We start from the raw sequence: 25,313 nt of genomic DNA on the forward strand, positions 1-25,313 counted from the left end.
TAATGGCTAGATTTCTGCTAGTGTGCTATGGTCATGCCTTTGTGAGACCAGTGACCAGAGGATGACAACCAGGACAATAGCCCTGATCTTGGCACTCTGTCAGATGGGAGAATCCCTCAAAGGGAACTGTCATTTGTCTCTAAGCTGAGTTGAATTTACTGTTGATGATTTAGGGTCCCTCTGTTGTCGATGATGTTGGGTTTACACCAGCCGCGTAAATTCGCTTTGTTTTACATTGCTTACGTGAAATTGATAGCTCGAGTTGAAATATTTAAAATCACACACATATGAAATGACACGAATTTCGCGGTGCGGAATTTGTACCATTTTTAGATTTTTTAAGATACAAATGTACACTACATACCATTTGTAAAAACCAAAACTAACTAACTACTGTATGTTCAACTAACTAATTGCACAAGCACAATTATATTAGATGATTTGCAGACCAGCCTATATTGATGGCTACTTTAATCATGTAAGCTAATCGGAAAAAGAGTGCATGAAAAACAGATAGTAGAAATATATATGATGGATTTGAAAAAGTGTATGTTTTTTTTTCCTTTTTTTGGATGAGGTCGGGGTTGCGGGCGAAGGCAGAGAGGAAGGAGGAGGGGAAGAGTAAAAGCCACTTTCTTATGTTAAGCAGGCGTGCGGCTGTCGTCTATTGTGTGGCATGAGGACTCTTTTCTCTGGGCAATCTGAGCATGCTTCAGTGGCCAGCCTGGCTCTGGCCCCCCCGATGCATTATACAGAGCCACAACAAAAGCTAGAGAATGTTGCCTCGTCCCTCAATGTGCCCCCCTCATTGCTCTACTCTACACTACGTTCCCCAGGCTCCCCTCCCGCTCCTTCACATACTTGCATTCACACAGACAGGCAGGCAGGCAGGCAGGCAGGCCAGCCTACTCTGGGCCCCTCGCCGACGTGTCAGTCTAACGGAGCGCGACAGACGTCAATCCTTAATTAATCACGTATACGCGGCAGGGGCTCAAAACATTATTTAACGACATGGAAAACATTCTAATAAGCTTGTCGCACTGCCAAGGCGCAATAGAAACCAAGCCAGAAGGGCATATATATATACACACACACACACACACTTTTATCCCCGTCCTTTGTTTTTTTTTTTTTTGGGAGACGGACTCCATTCATCTTCACTCAGCATCGTCTGGAAGGCATGGAGCTAGGCCAGATTTAACTACAAGGAAGGGTGTGGGTAAAATAGGTGGAAGATGCCAAAACACAGAGGCATTCTTCATCACCACTAGTTGGCACGCTGTGTTCAAAATAACAAGCACAAAAGAAGCCTCAACAATCTTAAACTGCAGTGCACCTACATGACCCCTATCCTAAATACTGTCAGTTACAGTCCTCATGTTGAGGCTCAACTGGCACTGGACACATATTAGATGATAAGCCAAGGGCTACCTGATTTAGATCAAGAACTAACAGGTGAATAGGAATCACTGAGTCAGATCACACAGGAAAATGGAGATGGCAAATTGGGAACTACAAACCATAGTTTTCCAGTTTTTTAACAGGGCCAATGCATGTACATCACATGAGTTTGACTTGTTGCACCATCTAGTGGTGAATAAAAGCACAACTTGCAGCCATACTGCAGGTACCACCTGCTAGCTGTACCTGGTCTTCGCTAGTGATGCCCTTGTGCATGATGTGGTAGAGGTGCACCAAGAAATCACTGTTGGGGAACACATCCTGGTGCCTGGTCATCATCTCACAGATCAGCTTGTAGGCCTGCAGCTTGCCAGCTTTGTACTCAGATGGAAGCATGGTGGCCTGTAGAGGGTGGGGTGGGGGTGGGGGGGGGGAAAGATATGCTGAGGTCAGTATCATTATGAGGAGCTGAAGACTTTGACATCTATTATGCTGCAGAGGTGGTAAGAGAGGTTAATCAGTGCATGATTAAATACTGCTAATTTAATTTGTGTGTTTAGCTACATACCTACTAAACTATAACACACTTTCAATCTAACCCTCAGTTCCCTGGTTGTTGTCTTTTTGCACATTTTGTTTTATGCCTCAAAGTATTTCATTATTGTGACTGTTGTTTTCTGGATGTTGTCTGCTGTGCCTATGTGTTGTTGGTACCCTAAAGAGCCAGGAGGCCAGCATTCGAAGAGGAGGGATGAAGGTGGGCTGGGGAGGAGAAGACTGGTTGTCCACACTGATCCCGAGATTGTCCCGGATCTGTAAGCACATGTTCACTTACGGTAAACAAACGTAACCACCATGCATTATCTTTGAGTGAAAAAGTACAGGATAAAGTTTAAGTGAAGGCCTCTGTTTAAAATGCTATATACATTTACATTGATACTTAATGATACTATGTTACTTGTTGATTAAATTAAAATAATAATTTATAATATATTAATCCCACAAGGGAAATTACAATGTTTTCACTCTGTTGTTAGAACACACATTACACACAGGCCTGAAATACACACAACACTTAAATCTCATCTTTTTATAGTAAGTCATTGTGTTACTTACATTTCATGCCAACTATATAGGATGAAGTAGAGTACAGGATAAAGTTTATATGAAGGCCTCTGTTTAAAATGCTATATCCATAAACATAGATACAGTTGATTAAAATAAAACACAAGTACTATAGTAAGCCATTGCGTACATTTCATGCCAACTATCTCTTTGTAAGAGTGGGTATATCTTTTTTCTCTTTTGGGATAAAATGCTTTGTATTTAGGTGGTTTTTGCCTCTCCACCTTACCTTGGCCAGCTTGTGCCAGAGCTCGTAAAGACAGAAGAGGACCTTGGCATGGATTTTTGGGCAGCGAATGCTGTTGACATCTCCCAGGATACCCAAAATTCTCCTCCACAGGACGAAGGCCGAATCAGCATGCCAGCCAGTCAGGGTCCCACCAGCAATTATGCTGACATCATCAGCCAGACACTCACTACTGTCTGCATGGTCAGAGAGAGAGAGAGTTTGGGGTGGTTTGGGTTAGAGAATAAATTGTTTGGTAACACCTATATTTGTAGCTGCCGGTACCTAATACAAAGTAAATGAAATTACATTTTAAAGAGGGTTTTAGATTCAGTCAACAAACACCTTTTATAAAAGCATTTTACATTTAGAGACTTGTCTCCAATACATAAAAGATAAATAAACCAGTTAAAGCCATCCTGTTATTATTTAACCCTTGTGTTGTCTTCCTGTCCACCATGCACGTTTTTCTGGGTCAAAATGTAAAATTAAAAATTTATTTATTTTTCTTTCGCTTTTTTCCAAGTCCTTTGTAAGTTATTCTTTTTTGATGTTTTTGTTGTTCTTTTCCACTTTGTGAACCTTTTTTTTTTACCCAAATTCATGATGTAGAAACTTTTTGAAAATTGGTCAAATTTGACCCGAAGATAATAGGAGGGTTAAGCAGTTGTTGACCAAATCCTTAGTTTCTCTGTGCATTTTCCCAAATGCATCCAAACACTCAGTTCTTGGCCCACTGAAACTAATCAAAGCATTGAAATACTTTTGAGAAACAGACACAAGTCACACGAATCATCCAAATGAACTCAGGTTGGATTGTGGGAGGATAGTGCCATCTAGTGGGCAGCAGAAGAACGATGGGGAGTTAAGGGGAGCAAAGGCCAGGAAAAGACACAAAAATGGAAAGTGTGTATAGAAGATCTGAGGTGATTACTAAATTAATGATTTTTCAGCTCTTTAAAGAAGAGATATATAATAGATATATAAGAATGCACATTTGGTTTTAAGGAGAACAAAAAAAAAAGAAAGAAATGTAATGTATTTTATCGAGTAATTGAAAGGGAACAAAACAAACATGTACTATAAGTGTAATGTAGGCAAAGGAAGAGTGGGAAGGCTGAAAAATATAGAGCATGGAGAGTCGGTGGTAAATGAGGGCTTAATGGTCTACATGATGAGTAGCAGCTAGGGAGCAGTACCCAAGTGGTGTGGCATGTGTAAGACAGACTGATGCATGGTGTCATCCAGGGGGCAGTCCCGCGGGCACTCTGTGTGCACCAGCAGGGCTGGTGAGGCGGGCGGGTTCTGGGGGTAGTGGTTGTGGTTGTGGTGGTGGTAAGACGGGGGTGCAGAGTGGGGAAGGAGGGCACACTCGGGACCTAAAAACGACAAGGGGAAGGGGTAAAATTGGGTTTGAGGAAGGGAGCACAGGGACAAAGGAAAAGTAACAACTACATGATGATCACAATGTAGGACAACACAGACAGAAGTTCACGTGCAAGGGTGGGAGGGGTAGAGGGGCCATTACATTCTCTCCATCAATAATGATGGGGGCACTCAAAGCTGAAGCATTTAAAGCACAGAGAAATCTTGATATTATTTTCCTATGAAAATAAAAAATAACTGTGACTAACAAATATTACAGTTCTGTTTAAATCACTGTAGACCACAGGTCACTTTCCAGTCACAGAAGTTCACAATGCACAAGCAAAAATACTGTCAGCACTTTGATATCATATCAAAGATTAGAGGTATTGCAACAGATAATGACAAGCTGATCAAGTTTCCTTACCGGTTACTCTACCTGGCTATGAAGGCACCACAACCCAAGCTAGATGGGACACACCTCAAATAAACCTGCAGAACTGCTGAACTTTTCAACTCATTTTTGCTTATCGACCATGCAATAGCTTACCTAGGGTTATTTTCTTTTAATTCACAGCAGTGCTAAAATATACAGGTCTATGGCTTACCCTGTATTTAACCTGCTCCTGATCACAACACAATGGTCCTGTTTTAAAGTTAGGGTCAGCTTATGTGTACCCTGAAGGGTGCCTGTATTTACTTTTTTCAAAAAGATTGCAGTTAGGGCACCCAGATAGCTCAAATGGTAGAGTGGGCGCCCATGTATAGAGGTTTACTCCCAGACGCAGCGGGCCAGGGTTCGACTCCAACCTGTGGCCCTTTGCTGCATGTCATTCCCCCCTCTCTCTCCCCTTTCACATCTTCAGCTGTCCTGTCAATTAAAGTCCTAAAATGCCCCAAAAAAATAATCTTTTAAAAAAAAAGAAAAAAGATTGCAGTTGATTGTAAATTACATTAACATCTGGTATAAACAGAGGGTCAAAATCGTTTTTATGTGCTATGGGTGAGTTCTTTTCAGTTCCAATACCTGCTAGAGCCTCATTATGGCTGAGCAGCAGACTCCCCTGGCTCTGGGGGTCGGTAGTCACGTCCATGTGGGCTGACTGTGTGGACTGAGTGTCAGCTTCCTCATCAAAGGCTTGCCAGGTAACCTCAGCTTCATTGAGGTAGCCGTTGGACGTCTCACTACTTATACTCTCACCTAGGTAGGGTGTACGAATGAGGTGGATAAAGGACATTAAAAGTGTAAGAAGGTAAATACAGAATGATGGAATGTACTGGCTGTGTAAGGAAAACAATTAATCCATGCAAAGAGTGGTCTTTGTTTGATACTTCAATGTTTGATTTAACTGATGAATTTTGAATTCAAAAACTGTAATTCTTTATGTGAAAAATACAAATACACATTAATGACAGCGATTATCACTTCAAAGACATAATTAGTGATGTAATCTCTAACTTTTCTCTCTGAGCTTGGGTCTTGTGTAGTTTGTGTGTCCTTCAGCATTGCACTCCGTCTCCACTGGACTGCTGCTCCGCCGGATGAGGATCTAGGAATACAGAAACAAACATTGAAGAAGAGACACTTCTACGGTCAAATCTTATTTCATTACTTTGACATAATACTATAGTACAAGATGATTCTTCTCACCACTGGTGGCTCGTTGCTCTCTCTCCTTCCCTCAGACATCCTGCTATCAGAGCCACAGGAAGTAGGGGAGTACTCTCTCTTCTGGGCTGAAGTGCAAATGGGGATATTATAAATAGGCAGAGAAACCAAAATTAACTTATCTTAAAAAGGTTTTATCGCTTTACTACTATCTTCATGTCTTTGAGTTTAATTGGTCAAAAAGTAGTTTCTTTTTAACATCCGGCCAAGGATAATAGATGAAAATTAGTCTTCAAGGCTAATGCTGGCTCATTTAAAATTCTTTTTTTTTTTTTAAATCTGTTCATTAATGAGCGTAGTCCCTGTCAAATTAACTAGATCAATAAAATAAAAATGCATCAAAATGTATATGAGAATACACTCTAAATGTCTGATTTTCCCAATGCCCTCTCCATAGATGGTACAAATGAATGAAAACTGTCTCCAGTCACCCTAATAAAAAGATGCAGACATGCATATTAAATGTGCATGGTATTACAATACTACACCACCACTAACTATAGCCTACAGATCTCTGATATCTGACGAACATAAAAGGCTTAACAAATATTGACTTAGGTTATTGTATTGTATTGCATTAAATTGTAAAGGGTGTAATTAACAAAATGACAACTCAACAGATTTTTTCCCTTTTCAGTTAACCAATGGCTTGCATGTAGCTCAGCTAAATCTCTTCTTAATAAATAACCAATGTGAGGCCAATGGTGTAATTTCAGTGAAGATCAGAGGTAAAACATATAGTTCAAAATCAAGTTTGTGTTTGTATATACCTGGTAAAGTGTCAGACAGTTGTTGGGTGATGTCAGAGGTGCTGCTGCTACGTGGCAGAGGGCTATCCCCGCCTCCCAGCTCCTCCTCTCCCCCACATTCTGACAGCTGACACTCCTCCACATCTGACAGAACGGAGAAAGGAAGACACATAGTTAGGCAGAACCACAAGAACCAAACAGAAACCATAACACAACCCTTCACATGTAAACACACTGAGTACAGATGAAGATTCAACACATTCATGAGAACATTGGAGAGAAATTAGGACATGCACACATGCAGCGGAGATGCAAACATACTCTTGAAGTTGTTATAGACTGTATTCCTATACATTGCAGTGCTGCCCTAGAGATTTGGACATTTTTCAAAAAGTGAGCACAAGACAACCTTAAATTCCTGTTAAAACATAAACCTCTCTTATCCAGATACTGTCACAACAGATACAGAAACTGACAGCATATAACAGTGACAGATGGACGGAAAGGCAGGGCGGAGGTCACAAACACACAAACACATGCAGCTCTCAGAACACACTTTACCTGAGAGTCTGTGAGAGCAAGCAGAGTTACCAGAAGAGATACCAGGCAAGAAAGAGCTCACAGTGTGGAGCAGCATAGGAACGCTTTTAGCAGCGGGCAAAGCCTCGTATAGATGAACACAGTTGCTGATGGACTGGCTTCGCTTAGCTTCCATCAGGGAAAAAGAAAAAAGAGGAATAAGAAAGACAGTGGAAACAAACAAAAAAAGTAAAGGGAAGAAGACAGAATTCAGTAACAGCAAAGTACATAGTGCTCCAAAAGTGCTTCAATTAATAAAAAAAACATTCCTAATCAGGAAATAAAGCACAGCAGAACCAGAGTTTGACCTTCATACGGCCAAATTCAGTGTTCGTTGAAATGAATGAGAAATGCTGCAACAACTGTGGCTCTCAGAAAGAATTTTAAATACGATTCATATCAGAAGAAAGAAATAGATAAAAAACAAACTCCGTTATCACGTCACTGAAACTGTAAATAAAACAGTGTAAGATGCAGCATCACTGTCATTTGTTTAGACTAAAGCCTGACCGATACTGAACATAGATATTGATATTTGAGAGTTTAAAAATAAAAATTATAGTACCTTTTTTTTCTTTTTAAAAGTCCCATGGCATGAACATTTCACTTTATGAGGTTTTTTAACATTAATAAGTGCTCCCCCAGCCTGCCTATGGTCCCCCAGTGGCTAGAAATGGTGATAGGTGTAAACCGAGCCCTGGGTATCCTGCTCTGCCTTTGAGAAAATGAAAGCTCAGATGGGCCGATCTGGAATCTGCTCCTTATGAGGTCTTAAGGAGCAAGGTTACCTCCCCTTTCTCTGCTTTGCCCGTCCAGAGAATTTGGCCCACCCATGAGAGAGAGACATCATGGCTTTCAAACGAGCAAAGTGGCAGTTGCTCAAGGCCACACCCTCACCCTCCACCTTGCCCCCACCCCCCTCCTCTCTCCTCCTCAATAGCTACAGACACAGAAATGACACATCCTAAGGAAAGCTCATTGTGGGACTGGCTCTAGTGGCTGTAATTCTGCACCAAGGCTGAATTTCGGGAAAGAGACTTCAGATATAGTATGAGGGGACCACTAAGGTCTATATAAAAGCATCCAAAGAGCACCATGTCATGGGACCTTTAAACAAAAAAAAGTACATATTGTTTCACAGGGGGATAAACAAAATTCAGAAAAATAAATTAATAAAGCAAATCAAATGACAGAATAGAATAAAATACCCCAAATAAAACAAACTAAAATAAAAAAACAGTAAGAGAAAAAAGAAATAGGCTAACATTAATAAAAGGCTTTAGGAAAAGATGCGTTTAATGTTTGAACACTTGGCAATACTGCTCTGCCAAATCTGATATAACTTAAAAAGTATCACATTCTTTAAAATTAATTAATTAATTAACCAAAAACCTTGTGCTATAAAACATATGCTGTGTATTGCTTTCGTTTACTAGACTAGTTTATTCAGTTCTTATGTTTTTATTTAGTTAGGACAAAAAAGAATGGGATGATTTCTTTTAACTAGAATGCTTTATCTAAATGGTACACCAAAACAAAAATATAATTAACCGTGTACAGGCCAAATGTTTTAATTATATATATATATATATATACACACACACACACACGTTATTTATGTTTCTGTCTACATTATATTATCTTATGATATCACAATTTAGACAAAGGTATACCCGACAACCGTCCCAGCAACAGCAGACTGAAAGAACTGATTGAACGGAGTCTCTTTAGTTGTAGAAGCTTAAGGAGTACCATAATGAAATATCCAGCCTTTTCTCCATTATCAAAACAACATCTCTGAACAATATTAGTTTATATTTACATGCAGAAGTGCAGCCAAGTTTTGACAGTTTTTCAATGCTGAGGCATTGGCTATTGTATCTGGATAGCACTTCAGGCTTAATCTCAAAGAGAGCAATGAAAGAGGACAGTTCTATTCTTGCTTTCAGCACACTTTAATTACGCCTTTCTGTAAGAGAGATACATCGTCCCTGCTACAGCCCACCACTGCTTCCCATTTATGCATATTAATGAGCATTAATTACACTCTTAATGAAACTATCAAAAACTGCGGTGCAATTGATGTGTGGGCCCTCTCTTGAGAAGTAGGGAGGAGGGCTGCCGGGCCTTTGAAGATCAATGTGGGAGAAATCCAATTAGGCCAAAGAAAGGGAAGGGAATTTGAAGCAGCAGTGTTTAATGTCCATCTTTGCTTGCATGTAGATACAAATAAACAGACTAACAGAATAGGTGCATGCGCATGAGACATAATAGAATAGTGTCCGAGCGAACACACACACACACACACACACACACACACACACACACACACACACACACACACACACACACACACACACACACACACACACACACACACACACACACACACACACACACACACCATCCTTCAGGCACAAATACATCTGCTCCTAGCTTAACAAGCTCGTCATTTTAGTATGTTGGTGGTAATTGGGGAGGCGGAAGGCCAGGACCTCGACATTAAGATTCTGTCTAGGCAAAATAAAGACAAGTAGGACAGGCACTGCAGCTAGTTACTACTACTATACTGCCTCCCAGCTCACCTTATAATTAGGCTGCCACGTTCCCATCAGATAAGGGATGTTTGCAGTGTCTGATGTAATGACAATGAGTGTCCAAAGCTGGCCTTTGACATGCTGTCGGGTGGAATTGTGCTTGTGTGCCTGCAATCGAGCTGACATTGAAACATGTTGACATTGGCCGGGGACATGTGAGGGGAACGATGGGGGCCATCTGCTGGCCTTTTTGTCTTTGGTGCTGGTCCTTTCAACGACACCTGGGCTAGCGTACACATAGACCTGTCTGAAGGTTTTTGCACTCAGTCAATACGTCTGATAAACCTGATAAAGCCTGACGCTGTGCTCCCTAAGCTTATCAGTGCTGTGTTGTTGCCCCACACAAAGCCAGAGGATTAATACAGCATGGATATAGATACATTCATATGCAGGGTCTTAAAAAAGCCACACATTTGTATCGTATTTTGTGCCTGCTTTGATAGCATAGTAAGCTAACCCAGCAATAATGCTATCGTTAATATCACAAGTACTTACCAGAGGCCTTCTGTCGGACGTTGTTACGGGCTGTCTCTACACCAGGAGCTCCTGAAGTAGTAGCGGATCGAATCCTCATGGGCTCCTGAACTCCTGGCCCGCCCTGCTCCCCTTGGTTCCTCCAACTCAGTGAGAAGGAACGCGCCACTGCTGCCGCTTTCTGGGAGTCCTGGATCACACCTGACATGCAGAGAAAAACACTTGCTGAGTACTAAAGTGTATATTTCTTATTAACAACCAGCTTTATAATTGGATTTAGCACCACCAACCTCTACTGACATGCAAGACAATTCACTGCGGCTTTCAGCAATACCGATTGCCTTAGATATAGGATATAGGATAATTGTGGTTATGGTATTTTTGACCTTAAGAAAACATGTTCTTCGAATATTAACACCCCACTGCTGTAGTGGCTGTCAACATAAATGACTGATTGCCCCTAAACTAAATTTCCTTAAACTTGTATTGCATGCAGTGTGCATATTATCTGAACTAGCATGAGCTCATTTGTCAAGTACACACTCTAAGCTCCAATGTGAAGGATTTGAACATTTATGACTTTGGCGACCACCAGTGGTACTATCAAAAAATACACTCTGGCAGTCAGCAAGGCACACTGATGATGAAAGTTGTGTAGTTTATATGTCACAGTTGTTTTGTGTAGTCAACAGTCAAAAATCCCAAAGGTATTCAAAAATCAAAGCCAAAAACGTGAGGCAAATCTTTACAAGTGAGATTCAGTGCAGTTATGTCAACCCACTGCATATGAAAAATATTCATTTCCTTTTTTTCATTAGCCACTTTCACACATATTGTTCAAAGTGTGAATGTTGCATCGTTATTCCGCCTCACGGTCTGTATAAAAGATACAAACATGGAATGTTGGAATCTGGGGCGGCCAGCGTAATGGCGGATCTTCCTTACGGCAGTATCGCGGAATCTCTGTGTAAAAGAGGCTAATATTTTAGAACATTGAGTCGACAGAAATTACTTTTCTTGTAAAAGTGAAAGAAACCTTAATCCACAATAACCATCATGAAGTCAAATGTAGGCCAAAATAAGGCTCAACTGTAAAGTAACCAGTATTATCTTCCAAAAAGTCAATTTCAAAAACATTTCACCCAAATTCTAGCCATCCCAATTCCCAGTTTTCCCCCCCATTTCTCCCCCTCACCACGTCCTCTCTGCTTTTTCTCCTTCTGTTCGCTGAGTTTGTCCAGAGGCAGGTTGGCCATGTCCAGGCCATAAACCGAGCGTGCCAGCACAGCCGTCAGCGAGTCCATGATGCTGGCCCACTCTGTCACCAGCTCCTCCCAGCAGGTAAGAGAGGACAGCACTGCCAGCAGCTCGTCCCATAGCTCCCGGGAGATAAATACGCACAGGTTGGCTCGCACCCACGCCACAATGATGGTCTGAATGTGAGGCGAGACAAGGAAAGATGAATTAGCATTGACAGGCAGAGTTGCAGCTCTGAATTCCAGCTATCGATAAGATGTGAAAGCAGAAATTGCACACTGATACATCTAATTTGGTTTAGTGTCTCTTTGGCTTTTTGTCAACTACCAATCCATCCAAGACACACCCACCAACAGTAATAATAGGTTCCCGAGCAACAAATCATGGTGGTTACTTGGGAAGTGTACTGTAGTGTACTATAATGACAGAAAACAGAGAGCAGGTATGATGACATATCCACACTCACTCCCTATTAATCCTGATATGAAAAATATAAAAAACCTTGTATATCAGTACATGTAAAAGAAAGCACCTGTAGACATACCCTAAAAAGTATTGATGCTAAGCTTTCAGCAAAGTTGTCTTTTCTTTGGTTTTCCAGTGGCCTCTTCATCACTGCCTCTGTGATCCTCAGCAGTACCTGCAGCATCTGCTCCCTGCAGAACACAGAGATTAATTCAAAACAGTGTCAACCAAAGAAAAAACTTCAGGTGACTTTCAAGAGTGATGAAGGAATAACTGTTTCATGTGTATTAGAATATCTCACTGACCATGTCTGTGTATTCATTGTGTGCTCCATGATCATGTGCCGGTAGATGCTGAGAACGCCCTTGCACACCTCAACCTGGTTTTCCATGAGTTTAGCTACATCCTGGCATGGCTCCAGCAGGAAAACATTGGATGAGTTGGTCAGGAACACCTAGACACATAGGTGCAGGAAGACCGCAAAGAGCAAGACACAGAGTGCATACAGTAAGTATTTCTGATTCTAATCACCAAATGCTGTGATCTCAGGATTACACAAAACACACTGAACATAGAGACAGACCTGTAGTGTGGGCTGGATACCAGCCTTGACGTCCCTGTTCTGCCCCTCTGCGAGAAACCCCCGATTGATGGCGCTGCTAAACGAGTAAGTCCTCCCCCAGCTGGACGACCGTCTGTGGCCGTGACTCTCGACCGCCTGGTAGAAGAAAAGGCAGGTCACTCAATTGGTCAGTAGACTTAAGCTAAGATATTAAGACAGATACAATACTCATATTGCTCAAATAGAACCAACACCTGCACCTAAAATGTGTTCTTTTGCAATTTGTAATAAATGCACTGCTGATGTGCACTGATCAGATAACCTATCCCATAGCTTACAAGATATTTCCAATTGTATACTATACTGTATGCACATTATTATTAACATCCAAACTATTAATCTTCATAGGTGTGCACGTAACAGTCTTCTTTAAAAAAATTGTCTAAGCTACACTACCAATCCTTTTGGAGCCTTTTACTATAATTCAAATTCAAATTTATTTGTCATATAAACAATCATATACAGTACAATGTGCAGTGAAATGCTTTGTGTACCTGTTACGGCTCAATAAAAACAATACCAACAATAAAATTAAATAATAATAATATACAACACAATAGAGTAAGATAAAAGGAGGTCAGGGTGGGTGTGTAGCAGGGGGTGGGGCTTGTCGCAGTTGTCATTGAGCAGACGGACAGTCTGAGGGAAGAAGCTCCTTCTCTCCCTCTCTGAGTCTGTTCTCAGGCAGTGATAACGACTCCCTGATGGCAGCAGAGAGAACAGTGAGTTGCTGGGGTGAATGGGCTCCCTGAGAATCTTTGTGGCCTTAGCCTTGCAGCGCCTGATGTAAATGTCCTGCAGGTTGGGGAGAGTAGCTCTAATGATCTGTCAGCCGAGCAGACCACCCTCCTAAGGGCCAGGTAGTCTTTTTTAGTGCTACTGCCCATCCAGATGGTGATGCAACTAAGACAGGATGCTCTCTATGGTGCAAGTATAAAAGTTCCTGAGCACCCTGACGGGAAGCTTCAAGTCTCTCAGGCGTCTGAGATGGTAGACGCTGACGAGCCTTCTTCACTAGGGAGGTGATGTGGAGCGACCATGTTAGGTCCTGTGTGATATGAACCCCAAGATGTTTAAACCTGTCCACCTGAGCCTCACTCATCCAGAGTGGATGGTAAATCCTCTGCCGTTTCCTGCCGAAGTCCACAATCAGTTCTTTAGTTTTTGTGATGTTCAGCGTGATATTGTTTTCCTGGCGCCAATTCTCAAGGTGGCTGATTTCCATCAGGCAAGCCTTCTCATCATTATGGGTGATCAGGCCAACCACAGCAGTATTGTCAGCAAACTTTACAATGATTTTGGAGTCTGACAAGGCCATACAGTCGTCGGTGTATAATGAGTAAAGCAAGCGGCTCAGTACACAGCCTTGGGGGGGGGCTCTTGTGTGGAGGGTGAGGGGGGATGAGACATGGTGGCCCAATGGCAATACCTGGGGTCTGCTGGTCAGAAAGTCGAGGACCCAACTGCACAGGGAGGAGTGCATACCTAGGAGCTAGCACTTTGTGGAGCATGTAGGCTACGGCGTCATCTGTAATCATTTAAACAGCTAGGCTGGGCTTTTTTTGGAACAGGGACTATGATTGACTGTTTAAAGCAGGTGGGTATAATAGACTGTCAGAGGGGGAGGTTGAATATTACCATGAACACAGGTACTAGTTGGTCAGCACAGGCTTTAAGGACATGGCCGGTAATACCGTCTGGTCCAGCTGCCTTCCTGATGTTTCCACTTCTGAATGCCCTCCTCACGTCATGCTCAGTCACGGTTAACGCCCCCTCCTCTGCCGAGAGATATACTGGCTTGTCGGCTGTCAGTCTCAAAGCACGCATGAAAGTAGTTCAGTTCATCGTCTAGAGAGATGTCATGGTTCACCATAGATTTACAATTTTACAATTTCATTTTATAGTCCGTGATGGTCTGTGGTCCCTACCATAGGCCTCTGGTGTCAGATTATTGATTACTAATGTAGCGCTGTTTTGCCTCCTTTACTGCTATGGTGGCCTCTGATTGGTCAGTCCAGCGTGTCACTTTGCACCAGGGCTTCCTGGTTCAGCCATTGTTTATATTTTGGTATGAGAAAAATTGCAGCATGGTTAGATTTACCGAACTGATGGAGAGACTTTGCTTTGTAGCCGTGATCCAGGATTCTCTCTCCTCAGGTGGGGTATATGATGTGCTGCTGAAGGTCCGGTCTTACTCTCTTGAGGTTAGAACTGTTAAAATCCCAGGCTACGATGATGGCTGTATCCCAATGGTTAGCCTGGTGGCTAACGAGAGCCTGGTGGAGTTCAGTCAGAGCAGTGTCAGTGTTTGCTTGTGGTGGGATATAAACGGTACTGATGATAACGGAAGTGAACTCCCAAGGAAGGTAAAAATGTTCCTCTGACTGTTTCTAATGACCGCTTGTTTACCTCTAGGCCTTCTCCATGACCTGTTGCTAGCGTGTCCATTGTTATCGTTATTGTCGGCTCTCCACACAATCTCGCTGGGCCAGGTTGGATCGGGAGTGAAACTTGCCCGTATATTTAAAAGTGTCTTTTTTCATATGTAAGTGACTTAGCACAGGTGAGATTAGTAGGTTTAGTAAAAAAAAAAAAATTATAATAACCAATCACAAGAATAGTATACATGTATGCTATGCAAAAATGTATTTTAATTGGCTGTCTGTATCAGAGGTTTTACCTGTACGTGCATGCTGTCAGTCTCTGTGCTGAGTATCTGCTCAGAGCGGTCATCCACCTCATCTTCCTGGGTAGTTGTCTCGGGCTCCGTCATGAAGCCAGGATTGTCCTGCAGGATCCACTTCCTGTACACTTTGATGACCTTCCTGGTTGCTGATGCCTCGCAAGATGGCAGCAGGAAGGCCTTAGGAGGGAGAACATGGACTTTTAATTTGAACTAATAAAGTGTTATGAATGGTTTTAAAAAGGTAGCCTGGTAATTGGGAGAAGGAGGGGAGGGGGGAATCTTTAAGTTATGTTAACAAACGGCCAGCAGAGGGCAACATAGTACATGTTATCACGGTGTCGCCATCCAGTCTGCATTCTCGTGACTCAAAATTTAAACTATAAAATACCTGCAATGTAATTAATTTTTACAACATAAAATAAAGAAATATTGCTTGGTGACCGCACTGTACCTGGTGGAAGACCTCGTTGACAAAATTTACATTGTCTCTGGTGGACAGCAGGATGGCATGCACCATATCATAAACATAGCGGTGCTCCTCCTCAATGCTACACAAACTGGAATCGCTGTGCCGTCGATCTGACAGCGTGCTGCTGTTGGAGTGGCTCTTCTCAGGCTCCCCCGCTGGCCCGTTCATATCCCCATCTGATGTCTTATCCTTCTCCTTCTCCTGGCTGCTACTGCCTGCAGTGACAGTCTGGGCACCACAGAGACAGTGAAAAATGAGAGTCCCTTAGTATGCTGTACAGTTTAATAATTGGACACTAGTCTCGTTGACTAGAAATTCCTTAGTCAATTAGTTGTGTTTTATGGTCAGTTCTGTGGGGAATGAACTACTGTATTGGTCATTGCTCTAAAATGTTTCTCACCTCCATGCAACCATAAAAATATTATATAAATGCCCAAAAAGACTGTAAGAAGAAATCCACAGTACTGTATATAAATCCCACTATATTATTTTAATACCTATGTATATATTATGATAAATATTAAATATAAAACACTGAGGGACTTTCATTCGTTCTCAAAAACATCTTATCAGTCTTTTGTGCTCAGCTGTTTTTCTGCAACAATACCTTGATAACAGCCTCCCTCTTCCATCCTCAGTGACAGCATGAAAAATCAATAGAATGGTACTCTCATGCTCACCTGGATAAGTTTGGGGAGGACCTCAGTGCCGTTCTTGGCGCTCTGCGCCACAGCAGCACTGCTGACATACTTCTTCTCCAGGAAGAAGGTGACCAACCAGGTGATGAAGGCCACACGGGGTGCCAGGTACTGGTCCCTGGTGCAGAAGGTGCTCTCATTGTTCCGCGTCACTGGAACATACAAGGGTTTTGGTCTGTGGTGGGGGAGGTCTAATTAAGCAATATAGTGGGATGAAGAGTGGACGATGGTGAGGGAGGGTAAAAAAAAAAGAAGAAAAAAAAAAGAAGAGAAAAGCGGGAGAGAAAGACAAAGAGATTAAACGTCAACTCCAGACGTGTGGCTGTGAAGGTGTTCAGAGTTTTTCCAGCTGAATCCAAATGTGTTCACTTAATCATAATGTCATGGGAACTGAACAAGCAGCATATTATTTATTACATTAATATTACTATATTGCTCACGTTATATCTTTCTGTTTTAGAATCTGTTGTTTTGGAGTCCCATATAACAACAGCACATATCATTCGTTCTTGTAAACAAAACAAATGTTTTTGTGTAGTTTAATGTAAATCTTCCCTCAGCATTGAATTCAAGCAACACAAGGGTATACCATAAATTACTAGAGGTTTAACTTGTGGTTTCATAAATCAAAAGAGATCCAAAGCTCCAACCTGTACAATATAAAGCTTATTAACATTGGCCTCCCCCTTTTGCAACTGCACTATTCATTTACTTATTTTGCTCACAGTCAAAGCTACAGTATATTCATCAATATTGTAAAATAGAGTTTCTAAAATATTGTAGCAGTGTTTCTGCATGTAATGATCTAATAACAAATTGGTACAAATATACAATAACAATAAACTAAATATATCTGTAATTAGAGATGTTCCGATACTGCCTAAAACGCTGGTATCGGTATCGAGAAGTACTGGAGTTTATGCACCGATCTTACACCACGTAATAAAGCCCTAAAGAAAATCTACTTTAAAAGTAGTTTATTTATGTTCTTTTTCCGTTATAACTGACTGGATAATAAAACAAAGTTCTGTGGCATTCATTGTTTTTATTTGTTCATGTTTCACAAAGAGTTTAACCTGAGCCAGACAGAAAACAAAGATAGAAATAATATCACATCCATACAGGGATGGTAGTATACAGTTGTTAAAACATAATAAAATATATGACACACTGGTATTGGATCAGTACTCGGTATTGGCCGATACACAAGTTCAGGTATCGGAATCGGGAAGCAAAAAATGGTATCTGACCATCTCTATCTGTAATCTAAAGCTTATTGTTTCCATGTGCTACGGTTTCTTCACTCCTTTTACTGCCCTTTTTCATTGAACTTGTCATTTTCTTTCCGTATGACCTTAAGTGCTTGACGATGTCAAGAATGAGAGTTTGCAGTATGAATTGTATCATATATGGAGTACGCCAGTTACGCTAGACATTACAAACTGAGATTTTACTTCCCGAATTGCAGCTCTTGAGTTTAAGTACAGTGCATGTACATCTGCAGTAATGTAATATTCACTTTGAAGAGGCTCTAGCACAAAAACAAACATATATATTTATATATATATTTATATATATATATATATTTATATATATATATATATATATATATATATATATATATATATATATATATATAAAAACACTGTATGCCATCTTACCTAATAAAGGCTTGTAGAGATTGGTAAGCTTGGTGAAGGAAGGGAATAGATGTGGAAGATAGTACTTCTTGAACAGGCTGAAGAGAAACCTGAAACCTGTGTCCTGGTTTTCTTTGTTCCTCCATTCTAAGCTGGATGCCTGGCAGACAGAGCACAAAGGCAGACAAGGTTATGCTATAGAAAGATGAGATGGTTCCAGTATCACTCAGAAAGCATTAGTACAATGTTTGCAACACAATACTTTGAAGGTTCCTCTACCAAACAGTACACAAAAGGGAAACTGGTTTAGGCTAGGTACACGTAAGATTAACAGACTCAAACTTTACACACTTAACAATTGATATATTGTATTTAGGAGATCATCTTATTGTTGTACAAGACAGGGACTACCTGAGTACTCACGTCAACACCATGCCCATGACAACACATACACTGTGTAACCAAAATATACATTGTGGTGGAATATTTTCCATATACAGGTGGTGTAGTTTTGCCTTCAATGTCTTGCAGAGGATTGTTTTTGGAGAGCCCTCCAAACAGAGTACAGTTTGAAGAGTAATTTAAACTGTTAAAAAGGATGGATACAATCATTTCAATTGTGCCAACTGCCAATAAAGTCTGTAAAAGTATTTCAAACTAAAATTGGCAAAAAAGATAAATCAGGGTCACGTAGGCCCAATATACATCATGACTACACCTGAAACCTAACCACTGATCTGTTAGAATCATGTACAACAAAATTGTCCCTTTGTCTTATAGGCAGCCATTCCCTACAATATAACCTGTGCCACTGCAGTCACCCCATACTGACAAGAGATTCAGTTCAAACTTGAGATCTAAGTTATGATAACCACATCGTAGACGCTAAATAGTCTTGCAATGTGTTGTGTAGTCTTTTCCGAGCATAATTAGTGATTACCTGGATGACCATGTACTTGAGCAGGGTTTCGAGGATGTAACAGGTCTGGTCATCTGCAACCTTTTCTCCTACCACAGCCGGAAGCAGGGGGGTAATCTCCTCAGGCACCACCTTGGCTGCTCAGATCGACAGATACAAAGACCTGAGTTAAGTTTAGGGAAGCGAGAGTCCCCCCTACTAAAAAAAGAACCTACACAATCCAATATCAGTTTAGTATGTTTTAGATGACCCAAATGAGCACCCTCATCACAACATATGCTCTATCAATGTCTCAGAATCAATGTCATTATAAATTCAAACATTAGGAAACATTCACATTCACCATCTGGTGGGTTGGAGAAGGGGTTGTAAATGATGGTGTCCAGGGTGCAGGGCCCTCTGGAGGAGGGCACAACAGGGAATCCTGGCACCAGACAGGCAAAGATAAGGAACTGCTCCTCAGCACAGTTGTCCCTTAGTGCCTGCAGCCACAGCAGGAAGAGACGGATCCCCTCACAGCGGATCTAGACAGGAGGAGGTTGGGACATAATAACGGATAGACAAAAGATTAGTGTTGTAGTGCATCATGTGGCTGAAAGATGGTGATTTGTCATATCTTGTGGCAATGAAAACAGCAATAACCTTGAATGAATTTCCAGTGTGTAGAAGCTTTTTCAGAATAGAACCTGGAAGAAAGAAAAAAAAAAAAATCCAAATATTAAACAGAATTCTGCTAGACAGAGACACAACAAGCAGAGACAATACACAGCACAAAGCTGACAGGGAGGGGCCCGCTTGTCATCTCCACTGAGTCAAATTGACCTTGATTGCTGGTCCTGACAAACTAGTGGGGAGAGTGGCAAATTTTCCTGATGAAAATTAAAATCAGTTGGCAGCGACACGCATTTATGAAGGCAATATGGTTCTGCTGTAATCAAATGAGACATTGCTCTGATTGCTAAATACCTTGGGCGGAAGAGGTCTGTGTGTGTGTGTTAGGAAATACTCCTGACAGCCTGCAGACAGCACTGTTCTTATGAGGTCCCTGTGGGCTGTAGCTAATACAAAGCTAAACTAATAGATAAGACACTTTATTGTCATCTATCTATATACGTACATAGATGAACGAGTTATAATAGTAATAATGTAGTCCAGTTTATTATCCTGTGAAAACAGTCGGTGAAGATTGGTCAGCTGGGGTTAGCCTTAAGCCTAGGACAAATACAGGCTTGTTTGCCATGTTTACGTTTCCTGTCACACAGCCACCGGCATGTCCTTGTTCAGATGGCAGCGTTAGTCTGCTACAAGGACCAGAGGACGACACCATGGCACCGCTTACTGCTGCCTTTTCAACGACGAGACGCCGTGTGAGAGAAAAAGGAAATTCTGCAGACGAGCCCATAGTTTACCCTTCTGCTAACCGTAGCTCACGGCTGCGGCTTATTCAAGTTCATGTTTCATGAATGGCTGGTCATGGTTGGACAGAAAGAGAAGATGGAAAGCTGCAGGAGAAGGTCTCACTCTACTTCAAATTCTGGCATTTTCTTTCAACACACTGCAGCCTTAAGTCTTGACCAAGAATGTCCTTAACTGAGTGATTTGACCCAGACATATTTAAGTGGCAGCCATGAAGAAGTGGCTGAGGTATTTCAAAAGTATAGCAAAGCTGATGTGTTTGCATGTGAGTGTGCGAGTTCTTAAGGGTGTTTGTCTGGTGCTTTTAATGTTCTCCATTCATCAGGTTTGATCAATAACATGTCTCTGTTGGGCACACACATACCTTTTCCTTTCAAAAGGTCTTAGGCTCAGCACAGAAGGAATTAGAAGTAAGCAGACAGAGGATGGTCAAAAGGTGTGAGGATTTTCTTCAGCTTCTAATGGTCTGTATATAAATGTCTGTAACCTTGCAATTCTCAGCTAGAAAGGACAAACCCACTACAAGTCATTAATGTCATTCCTGACCTACTGTTAAGGAACATCTCAGGAGCAGCACAAATCATTTCACATTCGTGAAGAAGGTTTGGAAGACTTTTATGAATTACACAGGAGCCAAATGAACACTCAATTGAGAAGAATTTAGGATCACACAGGACAGAGAGGGTGCCATCCCAACTTCCGAAGTTCCTGTCTTACTGAAGGTTTATTTGAGATTATGCCGGAGGCGTTAAGTTTAGCTGAACCTTTAAGATAATCAAAGATATTGCGGGTGCCCAAATGTCTCAGCACAGACAAAATGTGTTATGCGTTTACTTTCGTTATGGCCTTGGCAGGGTGAGCAGCACTGTCCTATCATACAGCTCCTACGTCTCCCGTCATCTATGGAGGCACAAAGTGTAACAACTCTTCTGCTTGGAAAGGTTATGAGGTTTTGTTGTACACTGACCTGAATGAGACCTGGGGTACTATTGTCTCAACACACACAGCATGAGTTCATAAGCTGGAAATTCCACCACACCTACCACAACAAATTTGTCCCAGGGCACTGAAATGCTTTCAGCAAATGCGACTGGATGTAGAGTGTGATAAAAACAAAATTATGTGAAAGAAAAAGTTTAACTCAATTAAAATTCAGGTATGGGGAGAAGCTATCCCAGCCACCACCACACATTCTTCAAAGCAGAAGTACATAGTGAAAGCACAGCATCCTGACCAGTGACACGTGAACTGGTAAAGGAAATTCTATGCGGAGTCAAGAAAAAGCCAAAAAGCAGCCTTAAGCCTGTGATAATTTATGAATTTGCCTGGGGCATCCAGCCCCAGATGAGTCTTTATATTTGGAATTACAAGCCTGAGGGTAATGCCAATCTATAACAGTGATCTAGACCCTAGACTGTTTAGCTGCCAAACAAACGATATAATTGGGGTTATCACTTCTTGCAATGGTTTTCCTATTTTTGTGTGGCACTGAAATCATGGCAGCATAATTCAATTACTTATTTGCATTTCAAATGAAGTGCTCATTTGCATTTCCCATTTACGTACATCCCCCTCTAAGACTAATTATTTTCTCGTCTTTATGAAAGGCTGAGGCATGGTTGTGGTGATGATTTTTTGCTTAAAGTGTATCTTAGAAGTTACATAAGTATGAGGAGGACAGACACACACATGCACAGTACTACCTGTCAGGTGTAACAGAGAGAGACAAAATTAGCATTCAAGTATTTCATATGGTGAAAAAAAGCCAGTAATACATACCTATACTGTGAAACTGCCATCGGTTGTAGATTTTCTCAGGCAGGTGTTGGAGAATTTTCTGATGAAAAATTTGAAAAGGTTATGATTAGGTTTAGCAAGAGATTAGTTATTGGAGTCCATGATAGCATAAGGCCTGCAGTCGGGCCTTTTTCTGAAGAAATATTTTCTTTTAAAGCTACTTCTTTTACAACTATTAGTTGATTAATTCAATCTACAGAAAATGTATTCATTTTATGCAAAAATTGAAAACATCCAATAGTATTAGGCTCTTAAATGTACATATTTTCTTGGTCTTATGTGATAGTAAATTGAATAACTTTGGGTTTTGGTCTGTTGGTTGGAAAAACAAGACATTTGAGGACGTGACATTGGGCTCTGGGAAATTGTGATGGACATTTCCATAAAGCAGGCAGGAAAGATTGTGGTTGATCTCTCTCACCCCAGACAGAAACTCTTTGAACCCCTCCCCTCTGGCAGGAGGGGTTTGTGTCCAGGGAACACTACACAAACATTTAAAAAAACGTTTCAGAGTGAGTCCCATTCTTCTGACGGCGCTTTGCTATACAGTGGCTTTACTAATGTGCTCCGCATCACCAATGTTGTAAAGAATGTTTGCAAAAAAAATGTAATGTGACACAAAGAATCTGCTGGGATGTACTGTATCTCACAAAAGTGAGTACACCCCTCACATTTTTGTAAATATTTCATTATATCTTTTAATGGGACAACACTGAAGAAATTACACTTTGCTACAATGTAAAGTATTAAATGTACAGCTTGTATAACAGTGTAAATGTGCTGTCCCCTCAAAATAACTCAACACACAGCCATTAATGTCTAAACCGCTGGCAACAAAAGTGAGTACACGCCTATGTTAAATTCCCATAGAGGCAGGCAGATTTTTATTTTTAAAAGGCCAGTTATTTCATGGATCCAGGATACTATGCATCCTGATAAAGTTCCCTTTGCCTTTGGAATTAAAATAGCCCCACATCATCACATACCCTTCACCATACCTAGAGACTGGCATGGGGTACTTTCCATAAAATCATCTCTCAATGCAAATCAAACCAGCTATTAGGCTAACTGACATAAAACCATGCCAGTCTCTAGGTATGGTGAAGGGTATGTGATGATGTGGGGCTATTTTAATTCCAAAGGCCAAGGGAACTTTATCAGGATGCATAGTATCCTGGATCCATGAAATAACTGGCCTGCCTCTATGCCAATTTAACATAGTGGTGTACTCACTTTTGTTGTCAGCGGTTTATACATTAATGGCTGTGTGTTGAGTTATTTTGAGGGGACAGCACATTTACACTGTTATACAAGCTGTACACTTAATACTTTACATTGTAGCAAAGTGTAATTTCTTTAGTGTTGTCCCATTAAAAGATATAATGAAATATTTACTAAAATGTGAGGGGTGTACTCACTTTTGTGAGATACTGTAAGAGCATGTCCACGATGGGTCACATTAGTGATATGAGGACGGATAAGGTTATGTAGGCTACATAATTGATAGACTGGGAAGAAAATGGATGCCGCTCAAATAGGTAGGCTAGTATCTGGAAATAAAAAAATACATCTATAGTCGTGGGCCTCAATATCATCTCCCGACGTATGTTTAACCCCCTGCGAAGTAATACAGCTTCTTCATCAATGGGATCGTCAACAAAATTAAATGCCATGTTAAATGCCAACATTTTATAGTCTGCCTAACACAGTTAATAAACCAACCCTGTTTTTTTATTCATGCAGATAACAAACTGTGCTAAAATGCGCCTGATACAGACTGAATGAGGAAATGAAAGAGTACTGTATCACAGGGAGGAGACTGACAGAAACTCGAGGTTTATTGAATGGAAAAACCTGCTCCCGACCAGGTTAGGTTCACAGACTCAGTTACCATAGTAACTGACCCTGAGGTTAAGTTACCTCTCTTTCTGAGACAGGCCGGAGTTACCCCCTCTCTCTCAGGTTTAAATAACCTCCCTTTCTGAAACAGAAAACCCAGTTTCCCTCATCTCAGGGTTAACAAACTCAGAGTTTTCACTAAACCTGCTTTCTGAAACGGACCCCCTAACCCGGACATAGACTCATAAACCACTGCCCCCCCCACCCTTCTCTGATTTTTTACTATTTGCTGTCATAGACCAAACAATGAATCGATTAATCAAGAAAATTATCTGTAAATTAAGCAATAATGGAAAGAATCGCTAAATTGCAGCCGTTTTCTTTATCTGATCCTAAAATAGAAGAGGGAGGAAATAATAAGTGGCACTGTTTTGACAAAGCAGAATACACTTAAGGAATGCAGTGTCCTTGCCCTTTCCCTCCACTTGGCCTAGCATGTCTGCAGATCCCTGACACAGGGCAGCACTGAGAAATGTCATCACTTCACCAACAACCGCTTTACAACTCAATTAGAGCGCCCTAACCTTTCAGCAGCCTATCATTATTCTTGAATGCTGCGGCAGGTTAACTGGGTCCCTCAGGAGAGGAGAAATAAAAGTGTGTGTGTGTGTGTGTGTGTGTGTGTGTGTGTGTGTGTGTGTGTGTGTGTGTGTGTGTGTGTGTGTGTGTGTGTGTGTGTGTGCGCACGTGTGGCTAGTTAATAGTCAGTACACTGTGTGAGCAACTGATGCCCCCAATGGCTCACTTCTTATCAAATCCTAATCACTGACCCAATAAGACTTCATGATTGCAATGGGGAGGTCAAGCCTATCCTTTACTGTGTTACGTTGACCCACTCAACCAGACAACCAACTCTGGCCGGCATGATAAAAAGCTCATCTGCCCTGGAGTGTGAGAAACACAGGCAAGCGAGGGATACAGATCATGACAAAAAATGTGCAGGAAAGAGCTACAAAGATTAGGTCCTCTCCAGCCACAGATGCAAAGTGCTGCAGAAGCATCTGAGTGAGGAATAGAAAAGACAAAAAGAAAGATGACAGAGCATGAGACTATAGAGCATCATTGTTTGGCATGGGAGACAAATGAAAAAGCTTTTATACCAAGGATTTTTTTTTTTTACTTTCTTCAAATAATGTATTTCAAATTATTTAAGTACATAAACTGAAGTGAATATGTTTTGCAAACATTCGGTTGCTCATAAAATAAAGCTAAAATTCTATTCCGAAAAATGTATTTCACATATTTTTACATAATAAAATG

General features: G+C 41.2%; 1 protein-coding gene across 3 annotated transcripts in view; it reads right to left on the minus strand.

Moving 5' to 3' along the window:
- ralgapa2 (Ral GTPase activating protein catalytic subunit alpha 2) overlaps positions 1-25,313 on the minus strand; it is a 110,469-nt gene that overhangs the window by 59,209 nt on the left and 25,947 nt on the right. For all 3 annotated transcript variants that reach the window (XR_003691049.1, XM_028565089.1, XM_028565090.1), the window contains exons 4-24: positions 22,137-22,194; positions 19,584-19,627; positions 19,285-19,465; positions 18,963-19,078; positions 18,044-18,182; positions 16,365-16,573; positions 15,667-15,912; positions 15,210-15,392; positions 12,491-12,625; positions 12,213-12,361; positions 11,987-12,098; positions 11,381-11,618; positions 10,207-10,386; positions 6,557-6,679; positions 5,769-5,854; positions 5,577-5,667; positions 5,145-5,318; positions 3,952-4,131; positions 2,756-2,949; positions 2,116-2,214; positions 1,648-1,803 (exon numbers count right to left, since the gene is read on the minus strand). Coding sequence is in view for 2 of the 3 variants with exons in the window: in XM_028565089.1 (XP_028420890.1) it covers positions 1,648-1,803; positions 2,116-2,214; positions 2,756-2,949; positions 3,952-4,131; positions 5,145-5,318; positions 5,577-5,667; positions 5,769-5,854; positions 6,557-6,679; positions 10,207-10,386; positions 11,381-11,618; positions 11,987-12,098; positions 12,213-12,361; positions 12,491-12,625; positions 15,210-15,392; positions 15,667-15,912; positions 16,365-16,573; positions 18,044-18,182; positions 18,963-19,078; positions 19,285-19,465; positions 19,584-19,627; positions 22,137-22,194 (3,093 nt within the window). In the remaining variant the exon portion in view is untranslated. The remainder of the gene's footprint in view (positions 1-1,647; positions 1,804-2,115; positions 2,215-2,755; positions 2,950-3,951; positions 4,132-5,144; positions 5,319-5,576; positions 5,668-5,768; positions 5,855-6,556; positions 6,680-10,206; positions 10,387-11,380; positions 11,619-11,986; positions 12,099-12,212; positions 12,362-12,490; positions 12,626-15,209; positions 15,393-15,666; positions 15,913-16,364; positions 16,574-18,043; positions 18,183-18,962; positions 19,079-19,284; positions 19,466-19,583; positions 19,628-22,136; positions 22,195-25,313) is intronic.

Source organism: Perca flavescens, chromosome 20 (assembly GCF_004354835.1).
Source record: "Perca flavescens isolate YP-PL-M2 chromosome 20, PFLA_1.0, whole genome shotgun sequence".
NCBI lineage: Eukaryota > Metazoa > Chordata > Actinopteri > Perciformes > Percidae > Perca > Perca flavescens.